This window comes from Gracilinanus agilis, chromosome 4 (assembly GCF_016433145.1).
Source record: "Gracilinanus agilis isolate LMUSP501 chromosome 4, AgileGrace, whole genome shotgun sequence".
NCBI classification, from domain to species: Eukaryota; Metazoa; Chordata; class Mammalia; order Didelphimorphia; family Didelphidae; genus Gracilinanus; species Gracilinanus agilis.
In genome coordinates, this window is record NC_058133.1 from 501,846,429 (window position 1) to 501,865,826 (window position 19,398).

The 19,398-nt window shown below is 50.5% G+C and overlaps 3 protein-coding genes across 4 annotated transcripts in view; 2 read left to right on the top strand and 1 right to left on the bottom strand.

Moving 5' to 3' along the window:
- The first annotated feature begins 14 nt into the window (after positions 1 to 14).
- Positions 15 to 4,611, top strand: TRIM50 (tripartite motif containing 50). The gene is given in 7 exon segments (XM_044675628.1): positions 15 to 122; positions 1,113 to 1,343; positions 1,717 to 1,739; positions 3,138 to 3,280; positions 4,021 to 4,394; positions 4,397 to 4,502; positions 4,505 to 4,611. Coding segments are annotated over 7 exon segments (1,092 nt in total).
- Positions 4,612 to 8,087: 3,476 nt separating this feature from the next.
- Positions 8,088 to 13,179, top strand: NSUN5 (NOP2/Sun RNA methyltransferase 5). Of its 2 annotated transcripts, XM_044673113.1 has the most exons (10): positions 8,088 to 8,180; positions 8,444 to 8,566; positions 9,446 to 9,617; positions 9,747 to 9,855; positions 9,948 to 10,086; positions 10,182 to 10,297; positions 11,034 to 11,212; positions 11,690 to 11,900; positions 11,985 to 12,125; positions 12,196 to 13,179. In XM_044673113.1, the coding sequence occupies exons 1-10, from the start codon at positions 8,088 to 8,090 to the stop codon at positions 12,287 to 12,289; spliced, it is 1,377 nt and encodes a 458-aa protein (XP_044529048.1). In that variant the 3' UTR covers positions 12,290 to 13,179. The 2 variants fall into 2 exon arrangements, with proteins under 2 accessions (XP_044529048.1, XP_044529049.1); XM_044673114.1 differs by lacking the exon at positions 12,196 to 13,179 and having other exon boundaries at positions 9,557 to 9,617; positions 11,985 to 12,129.
- LOC123244593 (nuclear envelope pore membrane protein POM 121C-like) overlaps positions 12,501 to 19,398 on the bottom strand; it is a 17,064-nt gene continuing 10,166 nt past the window's right edge. Inside the window, exons 7-12 of the mRNA XM_044673112.1 lie at positions 19,027 to 19,151; positions 18,507 to 18,609; positions 17,783 to 17,965; positions 15,745 to 17,442; positions 15,175 to 15,300; positions 12,501 to 14,817 (exon numbers count right to left, since the gene is read on the bottom strand). Of these exons, the coding sequence (XP_044529047.1) occupies positions 14,720 to 14,817; positions 15,175 to 15,300; positions 15,745 to 17,442; positions 17,783 to 17,965; positions 18,507 to 18,609; positions 19,027 to 19,151 (2,333 nt within the window). The 3' untranslated portion in view covers positions 12,501 to 14,719. The remainder of the gene's footprint in view (positions 14,818 to 15,174; positions 15,301 to 15,744; positions 17,443 to 17,782; positions 17,966 to 18,506; positions 18,610 to 19,026; positions 19,152 to 19,398) is intronic.

A 19,398-nucleotide genomic window follows, 5' to 3' on the forward strand; every position in this document is an offset into this window, starting at 1 on the left:
AAATGGGGACAATAATGCCTGTAGCATTACTTCGGAAGGCTGCGGGGATCTGCATGCGCATCCCGAGGAGCGCCGGATTCCAGACCTGCCCTGGACATCTATACCTGTGTGGCTTTGGAGCAGTCCCTTTGCCGCCAGAAACCTTAGTTTCCTTTTTTGTAAAATGCGGAGAGCCAGCTTTTCTAGGCCCTTCTCCCCATTTTACAGATGAGGAAGCTGGAGGCCCAGAGAGGGTTAAGGACTTGCCCAAGGGCACACAAGGAGGAAGCCCCAGAGAGAAAGCCCTTCAATTGCTGCCTCTGGGGGAGAGGCAGCCTCTGAGGCTTCCTCGCACTCTGGTCCAGGGAATTCTCTCCCAGCGCCAGGACTGATCCCAAGGCCTGCTGTTACCCCCAGGGCCTTGGGGCTGAGATAACAGGGAGTAAACTCTGTGGTCAGGGGTGGGGATGAAGCCTCTGGGCAAGGTCAGGAATGGCCAGCTTGTGCCACCTTCTGGTCAGTCCATGTATCACCCCTTCTGGTGCCCTGGCCAGCCTGGTATGGGGGATCCCTATGCAGGGACTCTCTGGCTGTTACAAAGAAGGGACAGCACCAGGATGGGCAGAGAGACTAATTAAGGACCCAGGGCTGCTACTGTGGCCGTTAGGAGGAAGATGGTGCAGGGAGCTGGGCCACAAATTCTTAGAATAGCCACAGCCACTCTGTTCTTGGCACAGTGTCTGGAACCCAGGAGGTGTTTAATAGATGCTGGTGGATCAAAATATCTCCCTGGTGGCTCACTGGGTCTCAGAGTTTTTGGAGGCTGTGCCCATGTACTCAAGGAGGCTCTGGGTTCTCCCTCACAGTGGCCTTGGAACAAATCACTTCTCTTCCTCAAGGCTCAGTTTCTTCAATCTAGACATCAGTGACCAGACAATTCTAAGGGAAAAATTGCTTTTCTGGAGTTCCTGTTTCTTTGGGAAATGATGGGGTTGGGCTAGATGACTCCAAAGGCCTGTTACAGGCCAGCCTGGATCTGGGACCTGATGACCATGTCTTGGACCCATGCCCACAGTCCTACCCAGCTCTGGGGCACTGGGGCCAGCTGTGATGGGCTCTGCTCCTGTCCTTAGAATGAATCTGACATCTTCAGCTGGATGATCTGCAGAGAATTCCAGGAGTTACACCTCCTGGTGGATAAGGAGAAGGTTTGATGTCTGGAGGGCATCGAGTGTTACACCTGGGGCCTTCTGGCTTCCATGAACATGCAGCTGGAGGAAGCCTAGGGTGCCTGTGAGCCACTGAGCCAGGCCCAACACATCTTGGAGCAGCTGAGTAAGGAGAGTTGCCTTGACTTCATCCAGGTGAGGGAGGAGAGGACCAATCCATCAGTCAGTCAATCAACAAACATTTGTTAGGCATTTACTAAGTGCCAAGCGAGGCTATAAAGACAAACGTGAAATGGTCCTTGCCCACAAGGAGCTGACACTAACAGCAGAGACAGTATGGAAACATAGTCTGGACAGAGCATGGCAATGCCAGGATGGACTAGAACAGGAGGGCAATCCACTGGACTAAAGGGTGACCTTGGACATGGGCATTTAGCCAGCTTATCCCACTCCCCTGGAACTCCTTCCCTCCATCCCAACCACAGTTCCCACCTGGCAAATCCCATCTCTCATGACTTCCAAAAGAGGCTTCTCATAGCTTTACCAACTTGTCCCTTTTTCCTTACAGAAACATCATGCTATGGCCTCCAGGTAAGTACCCTTGGAAGGAGAGAACCAGGCTTTTGGATTTAGCCGAACATAAGGAGGAGGGATGGAGAGAAACCCAGGGAAACGGCACCAGCCTCTCATCCAGCTGTAGCTGTCTTCCAAAAGGGACTAAATCAGTATTCTGGCCCTGACTTGTAATTGTCCTTGTGATCTATGAATATCAGTCTCCATATCTATCCATCTATCTATCTATCTATCTATCTATCTATCTATCTATCTATCTATCTATCTATCTGTCTGTCTGTCTGTCTCTGTCTGTCTATCTATCCATCTATCTACTCATCCATCCATCCACCTACCCATCTCTGTCTGTCTGTCCATCTGTCCGTACGTCTGTCCATCCATCTATCCATCCATCCATTTATCTACACACATGTCTAATGTATGTATATGTATGAAGTATAACCTCTTCTTTCAACAGATAGCTAGATAAAGCACTGATTAAGTGTTTACTGTGTGCCAATCAGTGTGCTAAGCACTGAGGTTGCAGATACAAGGAAGTTACATTCTAATGGAGGAAGGCAACACATAATGGAGGAGGCAGCAACTTGGCATGCCGGGGGAGCAGCCTGAAGTGCCCTGGAAGCCCCAGTTTGCATCAAAGGAAGAGAAGAATTGACTTGTCGGAGCTCAGGGACCTGGGGCTGAAGCCCAAGATGGGAAGGAAATTATGAATTTTATATATATATAAATATATATGTAGATGTAGATACATATCCCACCCCCACATATAGTGATTAAACATACATACATACATACATACCCAGATTGCCTTTTCTCCTTTATGTCACCGTTGCTTATATAAATCTCTATTTCTGGGGATGTGAGTTCAGCCAGAAATTGAGTCTCAGGGTCTTATGGTAGATGAAAGACTTTGGGTGGAAGCAAAGTTGTACTCAGAGATTGAACTAGGGAAGACTTGTTGAGTGCTTCAATTCAGGGGGTGCCAAGAGCAGTGGCCCAGGGTAGGTGCCCTTCCTCTTCCTTCCTAGTTTCTCTGGTCCCTCCTCTTTACTTCACCAGCATCAGTCTGGCCTCCAGGAGCAAAGAAACCTCCTGGTCTCCTGGGGTTGGGGTGGGACGATACAGTAGAAGGAGCACTATTCCTGGAGTCAGAGGACCTGGGTTCAGATCCCATCTCTGATGCTTTTCTGCCTGTCATCTTGTCCAAGTCACCTTGACCTCTTTGGCCTCAGTCTTCTTATTTGTAAGATGAGGAGGTTGGACTCGGTTCTCCCATCTCTCACTTTAGGATCTTGTGAATCCTCAGCTTGGTGGCCACATGCCAGGCGTGCCCCCTTATCCACTCAATTCCAGAGCCCAAATCCTCAGTTATGGCTCAGTCCACCCCTAGCAGAGGGTAGCGGTGTTGCCACTCAGACAAGAACATCATGTTCTTCCTAGCACAAAGCAGCCTCCATCCCTGGAGGGAAACTTCAATGCTGTGTCTTTCAAGCCAGGCTTCTGCCTGGCCAACCTCAAAATGCCAGTGTGGAAACATCTGTTTCATAAGATTCTCCCAGGTTGCTTCAGGAGAGCAGCTCAGCCCTAAGCACTGCTATGCATGCAGTAAGCACTATTTAGTGCCCACTAGGTGCCAGGTGCTGTCATGGGCACTAAGGATACAAAGATGACAAGGAAACATTCCTTATCTTCAAGAAGCTTCTGTTCTATGGAAAACTGTGTGTGTGTGTGTGTGTGTGTGTGTGTGTGTGTGTGTGTGTTACAAAGTAATTTGGGGGTGCTGAGTGGGGAGGAGAAGGGAAGCAGTAAGAGCTTACGGGGTCAGGAAAGGCCTTTTATAGAAGCTTACAAGGATTCCACAAGGTCTGTGGGAGAGCATTTCAGGCAGTGACAACATGTGCAAAGGAATGGAGATGGGAGATTGAGTGTGAGGAACCAGAAGAAGCCATGGTTAGTTAGAACACAGTGTCTTATGGGAAATCATATATAATTATATATAAAATGTCAATAGAGATAATATCTATAATAATGTTAGAAAGATAGGGAGGAGCCTAGTAATAAAGATATTTCTTAGAGAGAAGTTTGTGTTTCAATCTGGAGATAGTTGGGAGCTACTAGACTTTATCGAATAAGGGAATGATGGTCACATCTATTCATTAATAAGATCCCTTGGTCAGTGTGGAGGACAGATTGGAAAGAGGAGGGACTGGAGACAGGGAGACCACTCACCAAAGTCCGGGGAAGAAATCTTCTGGTTTCCCCAAGGCCTGATCAGGCCATTTTGGGTCTCCTTCTCCAGCCATGGAGACTCTGAAATTGGACCCAACCATGACTCATCCACTCCTCCAGCTCTTCAGAGGGAACACGGTAGTACAATGTGGCCTCTTGTTTCAGTGGTGCATCAACCATCCTGATGGTTTTGACTACGACACCTGAATCCTGATCAGCCCGGGCTTCTCCTGTGGCCACCATTACTGGGAGGTAGTTTTTGCCAGCAAGAGTCACTGTTGGCTGGGGGTCATCAAGGACACCACCAGCCAGAAAGACAAGCTCACCAAGTCCCCAGAGAGTGGAGTATGGCTGATTGGATTCAAGGAGGGCTGTGAGTGTGAGGCTTTTCAGTGCCCATGAGTGCTCTTGTCTATGGTAGGACACCCTCATCGGATTGGGGTATATATCTCCACTATGAACAGGGGGAGCTCACTTTCTTTGATGCAGACCACTCCTAGGGCCTCCAGGCCCAGTACACATTCCAGGCTGACTTCAAAGGCAAACTTTACCCCTTCTAGACACCTGCTGGCACGAACGGGGCAACAATTCCCTTCCCATGGTGTTGCCTCAACCTCCTGGGTCTAGCCACCTCCCAGCCTTGGAGCATACCAAATTATAGATTGGCCTTGGCCTTTGGTCTACCTAACCTACCTGTGGGCCCATAGCAGGTGGTTTATAGAACATGTTGTACCTTCCCTATTAAGGGGGCTCTAACTATTGATCTTTTATGGGTGGAGTAAACAAAACAAAACAAAACAAAAAACCCAATCCCAAGCCAGATTTCTCAACCTATCCCTACATCTACTAGCATAAAATGCTTTAAAGTTGATAGAATGTAAGTTTCCTAAGGGCAGAGCCTGTTTCATTGGGTCTTTATATCCCCAGAACCCAATCCAGTCACTGACACACCGTGGGTGCTTCACAAATGTTGACTAAGTAGGAAAGAGTGGGATCAGAGATGCTACCAATGATCTTATATATTTAGTATGATATAGGCAACACTCACAATTCTCTCCCAAATGTTTTCATTTAACAAAAATGGCACTTGCTCCTCCAGCCTTTAAAGCCCTATCTTTTGAGGTTTATTATCCCCACTGTGGGCTGGCATCCTCAAGGAAGGTTTCTAAAAAGGTAAAGTACTTGGTCTTAGTCCTGAGGTACAGGGAGAAGGAAGGTTATTAATTTAGAAAGCACTGAAGCTTTGAGTGAGCATGGCCTGTGAAGAGTAGTCCAAAAACCTGTCCCACTGTTAATTGCTCTAGGCTTTTGTAGTTGAATTCTGCTTTTTCCTATTAGAATATGAGCTCTTTGGGAACAGGGACTGCTGTTTCTATTTGTATCCTCCATCTCTTAGTACTGTGTTTGCACATAATGAGTGCTCAATAAATGCTTTAAAAATTATTCATTCATTTAACTGGGTGGCCAGGTAGATCAGTGGAATAGTTTAGGTACACAATACACAGCAGTAAATGACCATAGTAACCAGTGTTTGACAAACCCAAAGATCCAAGCTTTTGAAAGAAGAACTTACTATTTGACAAAAACTTCAGGGGAAACTGGAAAGCAATATGGCAAAAACTAGGCCAATAAATTTAGACCAAAACCTCACACCACATACCAAGGTAATGGTAAAATGGATGCATCTAGAAATAAAAGGTGATAACACAAAAAAATTAGGGGAGCATGGAATAGTTTGTCAGAGCTATGGATAAGGGAAGAATTTATGTCCAAACAACATATAGAAAACATTGTGAGATGTAAAATAGATAGCGTTGGCTACATTAAATCAAAAAGGTTTTGCACAAACAAAACCAATGCAACCAGGATAAGAAGGGAAACAACAAACTGGGGAAAAATTTTATAGCAAACAGCTCTGACAAAGGCCTCATTTCTCAAATATGTAGGGAACTGAGTCAAATTTGTATGAATGCAAACATTTCCCAAATGAAAAATGGTTAAAGAATAGGAACAGGGAATTCTCAGATGAAGAAATTCAAACTATCTTTAATCTTATGAATAAAAAGCTTCAAATCACTATTAATCAGAGAAATGCAAGTTAAAAGAACTCTGAGGTACCGTCTCACATCTATCAGACTGGCTAATATAACAAAAAAGTATAATAATAAAAGGTGGTCTGGAGGCTCAACACCAGATATAAGCATTCATTAGGAAAGAGAGAGATCGACAGAGGTAGAGAGAAGAGATATTGAGAGATTTCTGCCTCACTAGAACTGATTCTTCATTCGGCTGGCTAAGGCCCTGATGCTGCACTTGCCATAGATCAAGGGCCAAGATAAGCTGGCACCCGGACAGCTTAGAGAGCCAGTCAGTGAAGGTTGAAGCTAAGAGAGTCCAGCTTGCTGCTTGCTTCCTGCCTGGGTTGAAGAACCCTTCTTGCCCACTCACTTTAAAATGTCATGTTGTGTGCCCTTCCATGATGACATTCGGCTAGCTCTTCCTGCTTCACTAGTGACACCCATGGTGATGCTGGCTCTGGCATGTTGTCACTCACCCTGGCGCTGACTCATGCTGACTCTAGGGGATGCCAGGGCTAGACTCTACTCGGGATCAACATCCCCTAAATAATTTCCTTCACACAAAAGGAAAATGATAAATGTTGAAAAGGATGTGGGAAAATTGGGACACTAATACACTGTGGATGGAGCTGTGAACTGATCCAATCATTCTAGAGAGCAGTCTGGAATCATGACCAAAGAGACATAAAACTGCAATAAAAGCCAGCAATACCATCACTACTTCTGTATCCCCCCAAAAATCAAAAGTAGGGGGAAAAAGACCTACTTGAACAAAAATATCTGTAGTGGCTTTATTTGTGGCGACAAAGAACTGGAAACTGAAGGGATGTTCATTAATTGGTGAACACCTGAGCAAGTTGTAGTATATGGTGGCAATGGAATACTATTGGTCTGTAAGAAATGATGAACAAGATATTCACAAAACAACTTTGAAGGACTCATATGAAGTGATGCAAAGTGAAATGAGCAGAACCAGGAGAACATTTTACACAGTATCAACAATAAAGTACAATGATCTATAGTGAATGTCTAAACTATTGTCAGCAATTCTAGGACCTAGCACAACCCCAAGAGATTCATGACCGAAAAGGCTATCCATCACCATAGAAAGAACTGATGGAGTCCAAATGCAGATTGAAGTACATCATTCTTCACTTTATTTCCTCTATGAATTTTTGCCTAGTGTAAGCGATGTTTTTTTTTTTCCACAACATAGAAATATGTATTGCAAGATAACACATGTACGGCCTATATATTATATTAGCTTTTCATTGGTATCCTTTACATCCTCAAATCCTAGAAGAAGCCTTCCCCAGCCCTCCTTAAACTTAGTGACTTCCCTCTCCATTATTTCCAACTTATCCTGTCTGTCAAACAGTAATTTATGGGAGAAGTGGGCAGCTGGGTGGCTCAGTGGATGGAGAGCCAGGCCCAGAAATGGGAGGTCCTGGGCTTAAATCTGGTGTTAGACACTTCGCAGCTGTTGATGCTGGCCCAGTCACTTAATCCCCATTACTTAGCCCTTACAGCTCTTCTGCCTCGGAACCCATACACGGTATGGATTCTAAGACGGAAGGTGAGGATAAAAAACCAATTTGTTCGAAGCCTACTATGTGCCAGGAACTTTGCTAAGCGCTGGGGATACAAAGGCAAAAGACAGCCCTTGCCCACGAGGAGCTCACAATCCAAAGGGAGAGACAATGTGCGAATACATATATTCGAAGCCAGGTAAATCCAGAATACGTCTCGCTTGCACGTAAGTGCTGGTTTGTCCCTTGAGGGCGGGGACTAGTTTTGCCTTTTGTATTCCCAGCTTTAAAGCTCTCATCCAGCTCCTAAGGGAAGGTGGACAGAACTGACAAGTCAGGGGGAGGTGCCACAAACGCTGGCCAATGAGACGTGGCGGGGGACGTGACCATGGGGAAGGGGCGGAGCCACAGCCTGGAAATCCAATCCCGAACGCACTGTAGTGCGCGCATGCGCAGTGGTTGAGGCAGCCACACGCGGCGCTGCGGGGCTGGAGCTGGAGCCGGGAGTAGGAAGGAGGAGGAGGAGGCCCATGGCGTTGTATGGAGCGGCGGCGACCGTGCTCTCGGGGCTAGAGGCCCACCAGGGCTCCCTGAAGACCCTGGTCTACGGTAGCCGCTTCCAGGTACTGCGGAGGGGGAGCAGGAGCAGATCGCGGTCAGCCTTGGACTGGAGTCAGGGGCACCTGGGCAGGCTGTCCGGGGAACCTGGGCGGAGTGTTGGGAGAAGCCTCGGGGCTTGGGGGTTCAGGGGCGGGTCTCGGGGTCAGGGGCCAGGGCAGGGTTAAGCCTGGGCAGAGTGTTGGGAAGAGTCTCGGGGTTCGGGGGTTCAGGGGCGGGGCGGTGCCTAATGGCCATCTGCCTCTCCATCCCACCACCTGCCCCTCAGAATGTGCGGCAGCTGTACGCCCTGGTGTGCCAGACCCAGCGTTACTCGGCTGTGCTGGACGCAGTGATCCGTAGCGCCAAGCTCCTGGAGGCAGAGAAGAAGCTGAAGCCTCACCTGGCCAAGGTGATTGGGGCCGGGGAGGGGAGGAGTCAGGGGAAACTTCCCCGAAGTCGTCTTCTTGTTGGTTTGGGAAGGGGTGAATATGGGATCCAGAGTTCACCTGGACAGGTACTGCGAAGTCTCTGGAGCAATGGTTTTGGAGCCAGAGGACCTGGGTTCAAATGTCCCCTCACTGCTTATGGAATTTGTGATCCTAGGCAAGTCCCCTCTCTTCCCTGGGCCTGTTTCCTCATTTGTAAAATAAGGGAGTTAGACTAGGAGGCCCCTGAGGTCCCTTGCAGCTGGGATCTGTGAATCTGTGACCCCTTGTGGGCTCAATTTCTGGTTCTGTGGCTTTTGCTTTGAGGGGGCCCCTTCCTGCCTTCCTGCCTTGAGCTTCCCCTAAGGTTCAACTCAAGCTCTGCCTTCCACAGGGAACTTTTCCTGATCTTTCCCCCCAACCCCAATTTAGAGTGCTTTCACCTCTAAATCATCTTGTGTTTATTGTCTGAGCTTCTCTCCATCTTGCTTCTTGTATAGAAGGTAAGCTCTGGTAAGAAGGTAAGCAGATAGGTTTCATTTTGCTTTTGCTTTGCCAGGGCCCCCACACAGTGCCTGGCACATAGTAGGTGCTTAACCAATGCTGATCAAGTAGAGATGTGGGAGGAAAGAGTGGACCAGAGATGCCACCAATGGCTCATCTCGCATGTTCAGTGCTTCATGACTTGACTTAACTTTTTGAGTCTGGCTTAAACTTGAATTAGCTGTGGACAAGAGGAGGAGTCAGAAAACTCAGAGGCCATCCAGGCCAATCCCTTCATTTTCAGATGAGGGAACTGAGGCCCAAGGGTAAATCAAGGGGGTTGGGGGGGCTCGACTCATTCTGTCATAATCCCCTCCCAGGTCCTGGTATATGAACTACTGCTGGGACGGGGGTTACGGGGTGGAGGCCGATGGAAGCCTGTGCTATCCCGGCACAAGGCGAGGCTACAGGCAGAGTTTGCCCGGCTCAAGGTGAAGCGGTGTGTGAGCCGCAACGAGGACCTGCTGGAGTCCAGTCCTGGGGCTGCTCAGGGTTCGTAATTCCCCAGGGCTTGGCTGGAGCTGGACACTTGGGTAGGGCATAGAGGGGAGTCTGAACACAGGACATTCGGGGAGGATGTTGAGGGTATCCCTGAATATCTTTCCTCCCTCTGTCTCATAGTGATTCAGCTTCCTCGATTTGTACGGGTGAACACGCTCAAGACCTGCCTTGATGATACCATTGATTACTTTAAGCGAGAGGGCTACTCCTACCAGGGCTGTGCTTCTGGGTAAGAGGTTCCTGCCCTCCCTGGTACTGGGCAGTTGGATGGGGGTGGGTGCCTGTTCTCAGGCCTCTTTCTTCATTTCTCTTCCCTGATAGATTGGATGAGCTTCGGGCTTTAGAGGGAAAACGTTTTTTTCTGGATCCTCTGCTCCCAGAGCTACTTGTGTTTCCTTCAGGTACTGACCTACATAAACACCCACTGTACCAGGCTGGCCACCTCATCCTGCAAGATAAGGTTAGGAGGAGGAGTGGTGCAGAAGGGTAGGGATGGATGGGAAGAAGAGGGCTAGGGCTGGGTTCCAGTCAGTTCTTATGTCTTGCCCCTGCCAGGCGAGCTGCCTTCCAGCCATGTTGCTGGCTCCTCCTCCCGGTTCCCATGTCATCGATGCCTGTGCTGCCCCAGGCAATAAGACAAGCCACCTGGCTGCTCTGCTGAAAAACCAGGGGTGAGGCCGGGAGAGAAAAGGGTGGTGGAACCATGTGGCATCCAGCAGGGAAGAAAATGCGGGGAATTTGGGTGATGGTTTCCTTTTAAAATCTGGTTTGGCTCTTGGGGACTTTTGGATCTGCACCCCTCATCTGTGGGAGTTAGTGGGAAGTTGCAGGTATAGGAATCAAGGCATTGTTAACCCCTTTGGTCTTTCTTCATGACTCATTTGCAAGGTATTGTGGCCTTAGTGAATGGGATACTGGGCCAAGTCAGGAAGGCATGAGTTCAAATCTTACCACCGACATTCTGGTCTTGTGAGGTTAGAGAAATTGTGACTCCCATCTCACTGGACCTTGAAGTTCCCATCCAGCTGTAGAGTAGGATTGTAAGATTGAGGGGATGGCTTATGCCATCCCTCCTTTTTTACAGGGGAGGAAAGTAAGGCTCAGCTGAAACGACCCATGGACACACACTGCTAGTGAATGTCAGGTCTTCTGACTGGTCCAAGCTGTGGGTCTCTTCTGAGCCTTTATGCTCCTTTAGAAAGGACCTTTCCCTGATAGTTCTAGTTCTCCATAGGTTTGAGTGCTTATTTTTGATAAGATTCTTTATTGACTTGTATGTCTGTTCCCTGCCTCCCTGAGCCAGACTGCAAGCTCCCCGAGGCCAGGAAGGCTCGCCTTTTCTTCCTGTCACTTCCACAGGTGCTCAGTCGATGTATGTTGAACTGATTTGCTCCATTTTTTCTGTAGGAAAATCTTTGCTTTTGACTTGGATGCAGGGCGGCTAGCAGCTATGGCCACGCTGCTGACCAGAGCTGGAGTTTCTTGTTGTGAGATAGCCAATGAGGACTTTCTATCAATATCTCCCTCTAACCCACGATATAGCCGGGTCCAGTATATCTTGTTGGACCCTTCTTGCAGTGGTTCTGGTGAGTTGGGGAAGAATCTCAGGGGAACTCTTTGGATGAGGAAAGGAGATGCCAAGGGGCTCAGGGGACCAGGAAGACTTGTAACAAGAATTCTTTAGATCTCGGGAGGTTTAATTTTCCCTGACTTTGGGCTATTTGGGACGGGATTTCCTCTTCCTCTTCCACATATACTCTTTATCTCAGGTCTCCTTGATAGGTCTCCTCACTATTGCCTGACCACATTCCATTTCCCATTTCTTTCGCTTTATCCAAACTTCCCCTTGTGCCAAGAGTGCTCATCTCAGAACCTCTGGTTTAACTCAAGTGCCACCTTCTACAAGATGACCCCTGCCTCCTGGCAATGACTGTGTTTACTTGTGGACACGTGATTTCTTTCAGTTAGCCCTTGGTGGGTAGGGTTGGGATGGTTTCCTTTTGGTCTTAATATTCCTTGGCATGGCACCAGTACTTGAGTTGGATGACTTTGTCTTCCCCCAGGCATGGTGTCAAGGCAGCTTGAGGAGCCTGGTGCTGTCAGCCCCAGCCAGGAACGTTTACATGCCCTGGCTGGATTCCAGCGCCGTGCCCTAAGCCATGCACTTTCCTTCCCGGCCCTGCAACGTTTGGTCTATTCGACCTGTTCTGTGTGCCAGGAGGAGAATGAGGATGTGGTTCAAGATATCCTGCAGCAGAAGCTTGGACCCTTCAGGTACTTGTTGGGTATTAGGCCTTCCTTGGTAGGAATGGGATGGGAATGGGATAATTCCATTTCTGCCTCTTTCACTTCTGCCAGGCTAGTGGATGCCTTGCCTCTGTGGCCACAGAGAGGTCTCAGCACCTTCCCAGGGGCAGAACATTGTATCCGGGCATCTCCTGAAGCCACGCTTACTGGGGGTTTCTTTGTTGCTGTATTGGAACGGGTGGATGAGAAAAGGTGAGTGTTGGGGCTTTCGTGGGTAAAGGTTTAGGTGCCCTGGGAAGGTCTCATTTTCTGTTCTCTTTAGCTCAGGTCCAGAACTACAACCGCTGGCTGGAGGACCCAGACCCAGTGTGGCTCCTAAGAAAAGGAAGCGACGTCAAAAAAAGACCATTAACTAGGTGACCGTGGACAAAGCTCCTGCTGCCTCTGCCCTGGGAGTGACAGCAAGCCACTGGTTTCTGGAGTAACAGTTCTGGCTTGAACCTCCAGGGGCCCTTCTTCTCATTGCTCCTGTTCCTGAGGCAGGGAGATAGTCATCCTGTATTCCTATGTCAAATGTTCAAATCTGCCCCTACCCCCATGGGGAAAAAAAGACAGAATAGGGTCCAGTGGAGATCACAGTTTTGTTTATTTTTAAAATCAATGACATTATAAGAAGCAAGGAAAAAAAATTGCACATTCACACTAAATTCCCACCAGGCTCAACAGGAACAGTGTCTTGTCATGGAAAGAAAATTTTGTCTCCCATTCCTGTCTGGTCTTGTGCATGTACCTGCACAGGGCTGAGGCCTCAAGTGGGGTGGGCATTGGCAGCTCTCTGGGCACTGATTGTAACAGGCTCTTGTGCCCACCATGGCAGGCCAAGGCCGCTTCAGCCCAATGAAGCTCTCTCCCAAAGGCTCTGTGAAACTAAGCAGTGGCTGAGACACAAGAAGGAGCTTCAGAGATCTCCCAATGCTCCACTCCCCTTCTCCTGCCTCAAAAATGGCAACCACCAGAGCTGCTATCACAGGGGGGAAAACCTTGCCCTAGCCACATTCACATACATCACATTATTAGAAAAGAAGTAAGTACATTTTGTAGAACGATTCCCTGGGGGAGAAGGGAGTCTGAGCGAGCCCATCCTCCCACAGACAGTCAGGCTTCCTCCTCCCCCAGATCTAACTGCTCAGCTAATTTCTGGACAACAGCTTTGTACTTTCTTAACAGCCTCAATGAACCAAGCTTGAAGGAATTCAAAAGGCAATTTAGCTTAAATATAAAAATAAATTTTATTTTGTTAAAAAAAGTTTAAATATTTCTTTTTTTTTTTTTTAAATTTAGACTTAGGCAAATCACCCACACACATTCACACTTCTCCCAAAAGTGATGGCGTAGCAGCAAGGCTCCTGGGCCAGGGAGAGGGGGCTTTGGGCTAAATTGGTTTCAAGAGGATGGGGCAAGTCCCTAAGCAGAGCCCTAAGCTTGCTTACTGAACAGGGCTTTCCTCCTTGGCCCAAAAGGAACAGGAAGGAGGCTGGCTACATCGATTATGTCCTCGGACAAACATCTGATCCGAGATCCTCCTCATCCTCCCTTTCCCCCCAAACCCTAGAAAGGCATGCAACCCAGCAGTAAAATCAGATTATCCACTAATTTAGGGACACCCTGCCCTACTGTGTATCCCAAAGATGTGTGCGAGGAATAGGGGACGTGTGCATGTGTGTGTGTCTGTGTGTGTGTCTGTGTGTAGGGGAGCCCAAAGCAAGGGGAGGCCTTAAGCCTCGGCTTACATTCACAGCACCCTGTCCCTTGGGCCTCATTCCTTCCTGGGCTGCCATCCCTTCAAGTCAAAACACTGTTGGAAAATTCAGGAGTCACTCCACACATGCAGCGTCTCATGGCCACATTCTACATCCAATTGGGGGGGGTCCAGCTTCTGTGGGAAACTCCTGGACCCCAAAAGCTTTTAACATCAAGTCCGGCATTACCAACATGCCGCCACTCACACAAATACATTTTTCCTCCAAACTCGATTCAATGAGTATCAGACAGCGCAACATGGACAGGACACAGCTTTATACAGACAAACCCAGAGAACAAAAACTGGGGAGGAGAGGGAGAAAAGCCAAGAGCAGCGGGGTGGGACCTGGCCTGCTCCCCTGTTGGCCAACAGAGGCTCCCAGGGGAAGGCAGCTTCCTCCTCGATTGGCTAGCTCGGTGGCAATCACCGAGGCCCTTAAGGCTAGCCTGGCCAAGGGAAGACTGGTGAGGACATTCCTCTTTTTCTCCAGGGGAAGGGAAAAGCCTCCAGGGAGGCTTCTCCCACCTCCTGGAGAGTCTTCCCCAAGGCAAACACCAAGCCAGATTAATGCCAAAAGAAGGAAGGCTTTCCCTGGGACAAAGTCCAAGGAGCAGGAATCGAGAGCCCAAGGCGAAATAAGCAAGAAAGCTGGCCTGGCAGCCACACCAAGTGGAGCGGGAGGAGAACTGGGAGGCTCGGGCTGCACGGGGCTGGCAGGGAGGGGGCAGGAAAGGGGTTCCTCGGCCAAGCTGACGCGCACGCACACACACAAGGAGACGAGTCAGGAAAGGAAAGGCAAGGCAAGGCTGACGGTATGTACACAAGTTTCTCCAGTTTCAGCAGTGGAACTGTTCAAGTAAAAAGGGTTTGTTCCCACCCTACCTACCACTTCCCAGCTGCCTTCTTGGCAGCCACTACTGGAGAAGTGGGGGGTGAGGTTGGGGGGCTCGCTGTACAAAAACAGGGGCAGGGATAAGGCTCTTCACAGCAGGAGCCGGGGGGTGGGGGAAGGAAGGAAAGGGGGGCAGCGGGCGATACGCGCGGGCTATTTCTTTCGAGTATGCTGTCTCCGGGCCTGTAGTCGCTGCCTGGCCCCAGGGGTCTTGGATCCTGCACCAATGGAAAACGAAGGGGTCGATGGTCCTAAGGATGGATCCAACAAACTCATCAGGCCGGGTCCTCTTTGGCAAAGAAGCCCTGATCCTGAGTCTGTTCCTGGCCCTCATCAGTGCAGAGTTGGGGGTTCAGGAAGAGCACCGAGCATGACTACCGCCTGGCCTTCCTCAGCCTGAGCCTCATTGAAACTTAAGGTGGTGTTCCCAGACTTGACCCTCTTACTAGGAATCAAATCATTTGTATCCCAGCCTCAAAAAAATGAAAAGTGACCAACCCTGGAAACGACCAAGACGGGAACCTCTGAACCTCCTCTAGGAGCCCCCTACCTCAAACCCTTTAAATCCTCCTCAGGTGAAGGGCAGCCCAGAAGCCAAAGGTACTTACCGAAAGATGGCCCTGCTCCCACAAAGCCCTGGGCTGGGGTGCTCGGGGTCCCAAAGGAAAGGCTACTGCCCACTGTGCCTGCTCCGGGGGCTGGAGCATTCTGGCCAAAGGTAGGTGTGGAAGTGCCTGGAAACAAGAGACAGATGAAAATGCCAGACAGAACATTAACTCCATCAGTGGCTCAGTACCAAGCACAAGCTTCATGATGACCCCAAACCTTGCCTAGAGGGTTCTCAGGCACATACTAGTCACTGGAGGGATGGCTGGGCGATTGGGCAAGCACAGCCAGGGATCAGGGCAGGCCACCCCTGAAGCTGCAGGTTAGAGCCCTGACCAGCACACAGAGAAAGATTAGAGAGCAGGTCCAAAAGGCCAGACGTTATTGGTTTTGCATGCCAAGACTTAAAGGTAACCTCTGGCAAGAGTCCTTGGTATGAATCCAAGTTCTGCTCTATTTGCCCTGTGACTTGGAGTGGGTCACTGTGGCTCTCTGGGCCTTAACTTCTCAATGGGCCAAGAGAGGGAGTTGAACTAGATGGGAGGGCTGCAGGACACCCTCCCTCGCCTTACCTCCAAACACAGGCTTGTTCTCCGGGGTGTTGGCCACACTGAAGGCAAAGGGTGCACTCTGACTTGGGGCACCTAGGGGGTTCTGGTTCAAGGCACCCCCAAAGGGGGCAGTGGCACTGGCTGTTCCGCTCTGGCCTGCTCCAAAGCTGAAGGCTGCACTGGTCGAACTGGTTCCGGGGACAGCTGCACTGACCCCAAAGCCCCCGCTGCTGGTTGCAGCTGTGGAGCTCCCAAATGTGAAAGGGGCCAGGTTCATGCCGCCAAACATGGAGCTGCCAGTACCACTGCTGGTGGTCTGTGTGGTGGCCCCGAAGTTGGAGGTGGTGGTCGTGCCGAAAGAGAAGACCGTGTTGGTGCCACCAAAGGCTGGCTGCGTGCTGGCAGGAGTCCCAAAGGAGGTGGGTGGCTTCGTCCCGCCAAAGGCTGGCTGGGCAAGGGCTGGGCTTGGGGTTGTGGAACCTCCGAAGTTGAACGTGCTACTGAAGCTCGTGGCAGGCCCCGCTTTGTTGGCTGCCTGCTGCTGCTGCCCGTCAGCAGTCCCAAAAGCGGGCTGAGATGTGGCTCCGGGATAGGGTGGGGGTGGCAGCGTCTTGACACTGGAGCTGAAAGGGGTGCTGAATGCTGTAGTGGTGGTGGAGGGGCCAAACGTCAAGGTCACTTGGCTGGTGGTCGGCAGGGCTGCTGTGCTGACGGTGCCCCCAAACCCAAAGCCAGCAGTGCTGCTGGGGGCCGTCTGCGTGGCACCAAAGGTTGTGACTGCTGCTGCAGTGGTAACGGCAGCCGAGGGCTTACTAAACTGGAACACAGAGCCAGTAGATGGGGTGAAGCTGGCGCTGGGGGCAGGAGCAGCCCCAAAGAGGAAAGGCTGGGATCCTGAGGGGGCAGCGGTTGATGTGCTGGTGCTGGGGGTGGTGGTGGGGGCACTGGTTGTGGCACTGGCCAAGCTGCTCAGCCCAAAGCTGAAGGTGGGTTTGGAGCCTGAGTCAGTGGTCCCACTGGATGAGGCAGAGGTGGCGGTGGTGGTGGCAGAGGCAGAGGTGGAGGTGGTGGCGGCAGGTGCAGCAGTGGACTGGACGATGGGGAGGCCACTAAAGAGGGGTCCCTGGACAGCTGTGGTGACAGCTGTGGTGGGGGCTACAGAAGAGGGTTGTTTCAAGAAGGGGGATGTAGAGGCCAAGGACACAGATGTAGGTGGGCCCATGTTACCAAAGATGGGCTTAAAGGTTGCTGTGGAGGTGCTGGGAGCAGTGGGGAGGACAGAGCCACAAGACACAGAAGTGGTGGTGGAGGGGGCAGCAGGCAAGGAAGCCCCACTCTCCATTTTAGGGGGATCCCCAAAAATGGGTTTGAACATGGGTGTGGGAGTGGCAGGAGGGGCAGCAGGAGTTGCTGCTGGGGCAGGAGGGGTAGGGGCTGGGGAAGGGGTACTCAGCATTCCAAAGAGAATGCTAGGCTTGGGGGAAGCCGTGGTGGAGGGCTTGCTGGAGCTGTCTGACACTGGCTTTGGGGAGGCCTGGTTGGCTGAAGAGGTCAAGGAGAAGGTTGGGATGGCTTTGGAGGAAGAAGAGGTGGTGGTGGTGGTGGTGGTAGTGGTGGTGGTGGTGGCAGGGGGCCCTGGCTCTGAGGGCCCCGGGGCAGCTGGTGGGCTGGCTTTCTTCAGAGGGGAAGGGGCCCCAGCAGCTGCTACTCCAGCCAGATCTGTGGAAGGTAACAAGAGGAGCATGTCAGTCTTCATGTCCTCTGTTTCCCCAGAACACTGAGTCATGCACCCAGGAGGCTCACAGAAGTGATTCTGAAACTTCCCTCAATTTTACAGACAAAAGGAGAAAGGTAAAAAGAAAGGTAAAGCGGCACTACTGGTTAAACTATCCAGGCAGCAAATCCTGATTTGGGGCCTGCCTATCTCCAGATGGACTTAACAAGGACAGAAGGGAAAAAAGGGAGCTAAACTTTCTGCAAAGGCCTCTTCTTGCTCGGCCATCAAACTACTCTGCAGAGACCAAAAGGCTGAGTGGCTCTGCTCAGGTCCCCCTCTCACCTGTGGGGGCTGCAGGGCTTGGGGAGTTCTTCATCTTCTTCAGACTATCCAGCAGGGGATTGGTACTGGAAGTTGAAGGAGCAGCTGTAGCAGGTGAAGAAGTGGTCTCTGGGGACGGTAAGGTGAAGGAGACTGGCTGGGGGGCAGGGGAGGCCTCTGTGACAGAGGGTGGTGGCGTGGGATCTAAGACAGAAGAAAACATTTAGAAATCATTCTCCTTTGTTGGCCACAGAGCTCTAAACAGATCAAGTGTTCTAAATGCCCAGGGCCCCTAAGCATTCCCGGGCCCTCTATGGTCTGACTTCGACAAAGATCTTGTGAAGATACCAAATCTCTCATTTGAGTCTCGCCATGACTGAGGAGGCCCAGGCAGCTCTTATTTTCATTCTGGGGAAATGGGCTCCAAGAAAGAAGCGAGTTCTCTGAGCCTTGGGTTAGAGAGTGGAGGAGCCTCCAGCCTGGAGCCCAGGTCTGACCACCCACTCCAACAGGTGACTGACCCTCTCCCCATTCTAAGAGGCTGTTCCCTCTGTGCTAAGGAAGATGCTAGCCATGCTCTCCCAGGTTTCAAGGAAAAACAAGAAACAAGAAAAGAATTCATGTTAGCACCTTAGATGAGCCTCAACTCCAGCTTCTGGTCCTCCCCCAAAAGGGCAACAGTGACCTTCCCCTTCAGAAGGGAACTCTTTCTCATGGGTGTTTGGGTTCTACCCATGTCTCTCACCTGGCTTCTCCTCCAAGACTTTGTTAAACCACTTCAATGCAGCCTTCTTTTCTAAGTCTAGGTCTTCAGCAGTGACTGAGTAACCAAGCTGGGGAGGTGGGGGCTGTTAGAGACAAAGGGACAGCCAAGCCTATCAGAAGGGGCAAACAGTGAAGACTCCAGGGTGCCCTATGGGGGCTGATGGCCCGGGTAAGATGAGAGGAAGGAGCAGGGCTCTAGGGAGACCTTCAGGCCCAGAGAATGGGATCAACATGACAATTTAACACCAGGAACTCATAGTGAGAAGACTCCCTTTATTCCTATCCAGTTTCTCCCATCCCATGGGTTAGCTGACAGCAGTCCACTCTGACTCTTAGGGAGAGAGATCCTTCTGGTCTATGCCCAAAGGTCAAAAGAAAATGTCTCTGGCCCACATCTAAAGTCAGGCCAGCTGGATTCTCCCTAGGAGCACTAAAGAAGGTGGCTGAACCTGAAACTTTTCAGGAGGAAAGGCCAGAGGGCCCCACAAAGGACACCTTACCAGGGTGAGCTGGTCCCCTCGCCGAGAAGCCAATAACTGAACCTTGCGCCTGCGCTTTCCACCACTGCCAGAGGTAGGAGGGGACTGCCAGGAGCTCTGCTTCTTCCTTGTGGGGGTATCTATCACTAAGAGAAACGGCAGAGTCAAAGGAGGAGCACAGACTGTCAGCCTTGTCCCACTGTTGCTACCCCCCAGACACTGTTTTGTCTTCTCCCTGCTTCAGGGTCTAGACATCACCTCCTCCACAGCTTTTGGAAGGTGTTGGCCCGATGGTCTCCAAAACCCAGGAACAGACACTTCTGCTTATTCTAAGAAGTCACTGGCGCCCCCCCCCCCTTTTTATTAGGGTCTTGTTCACCCATGCACTGAAGC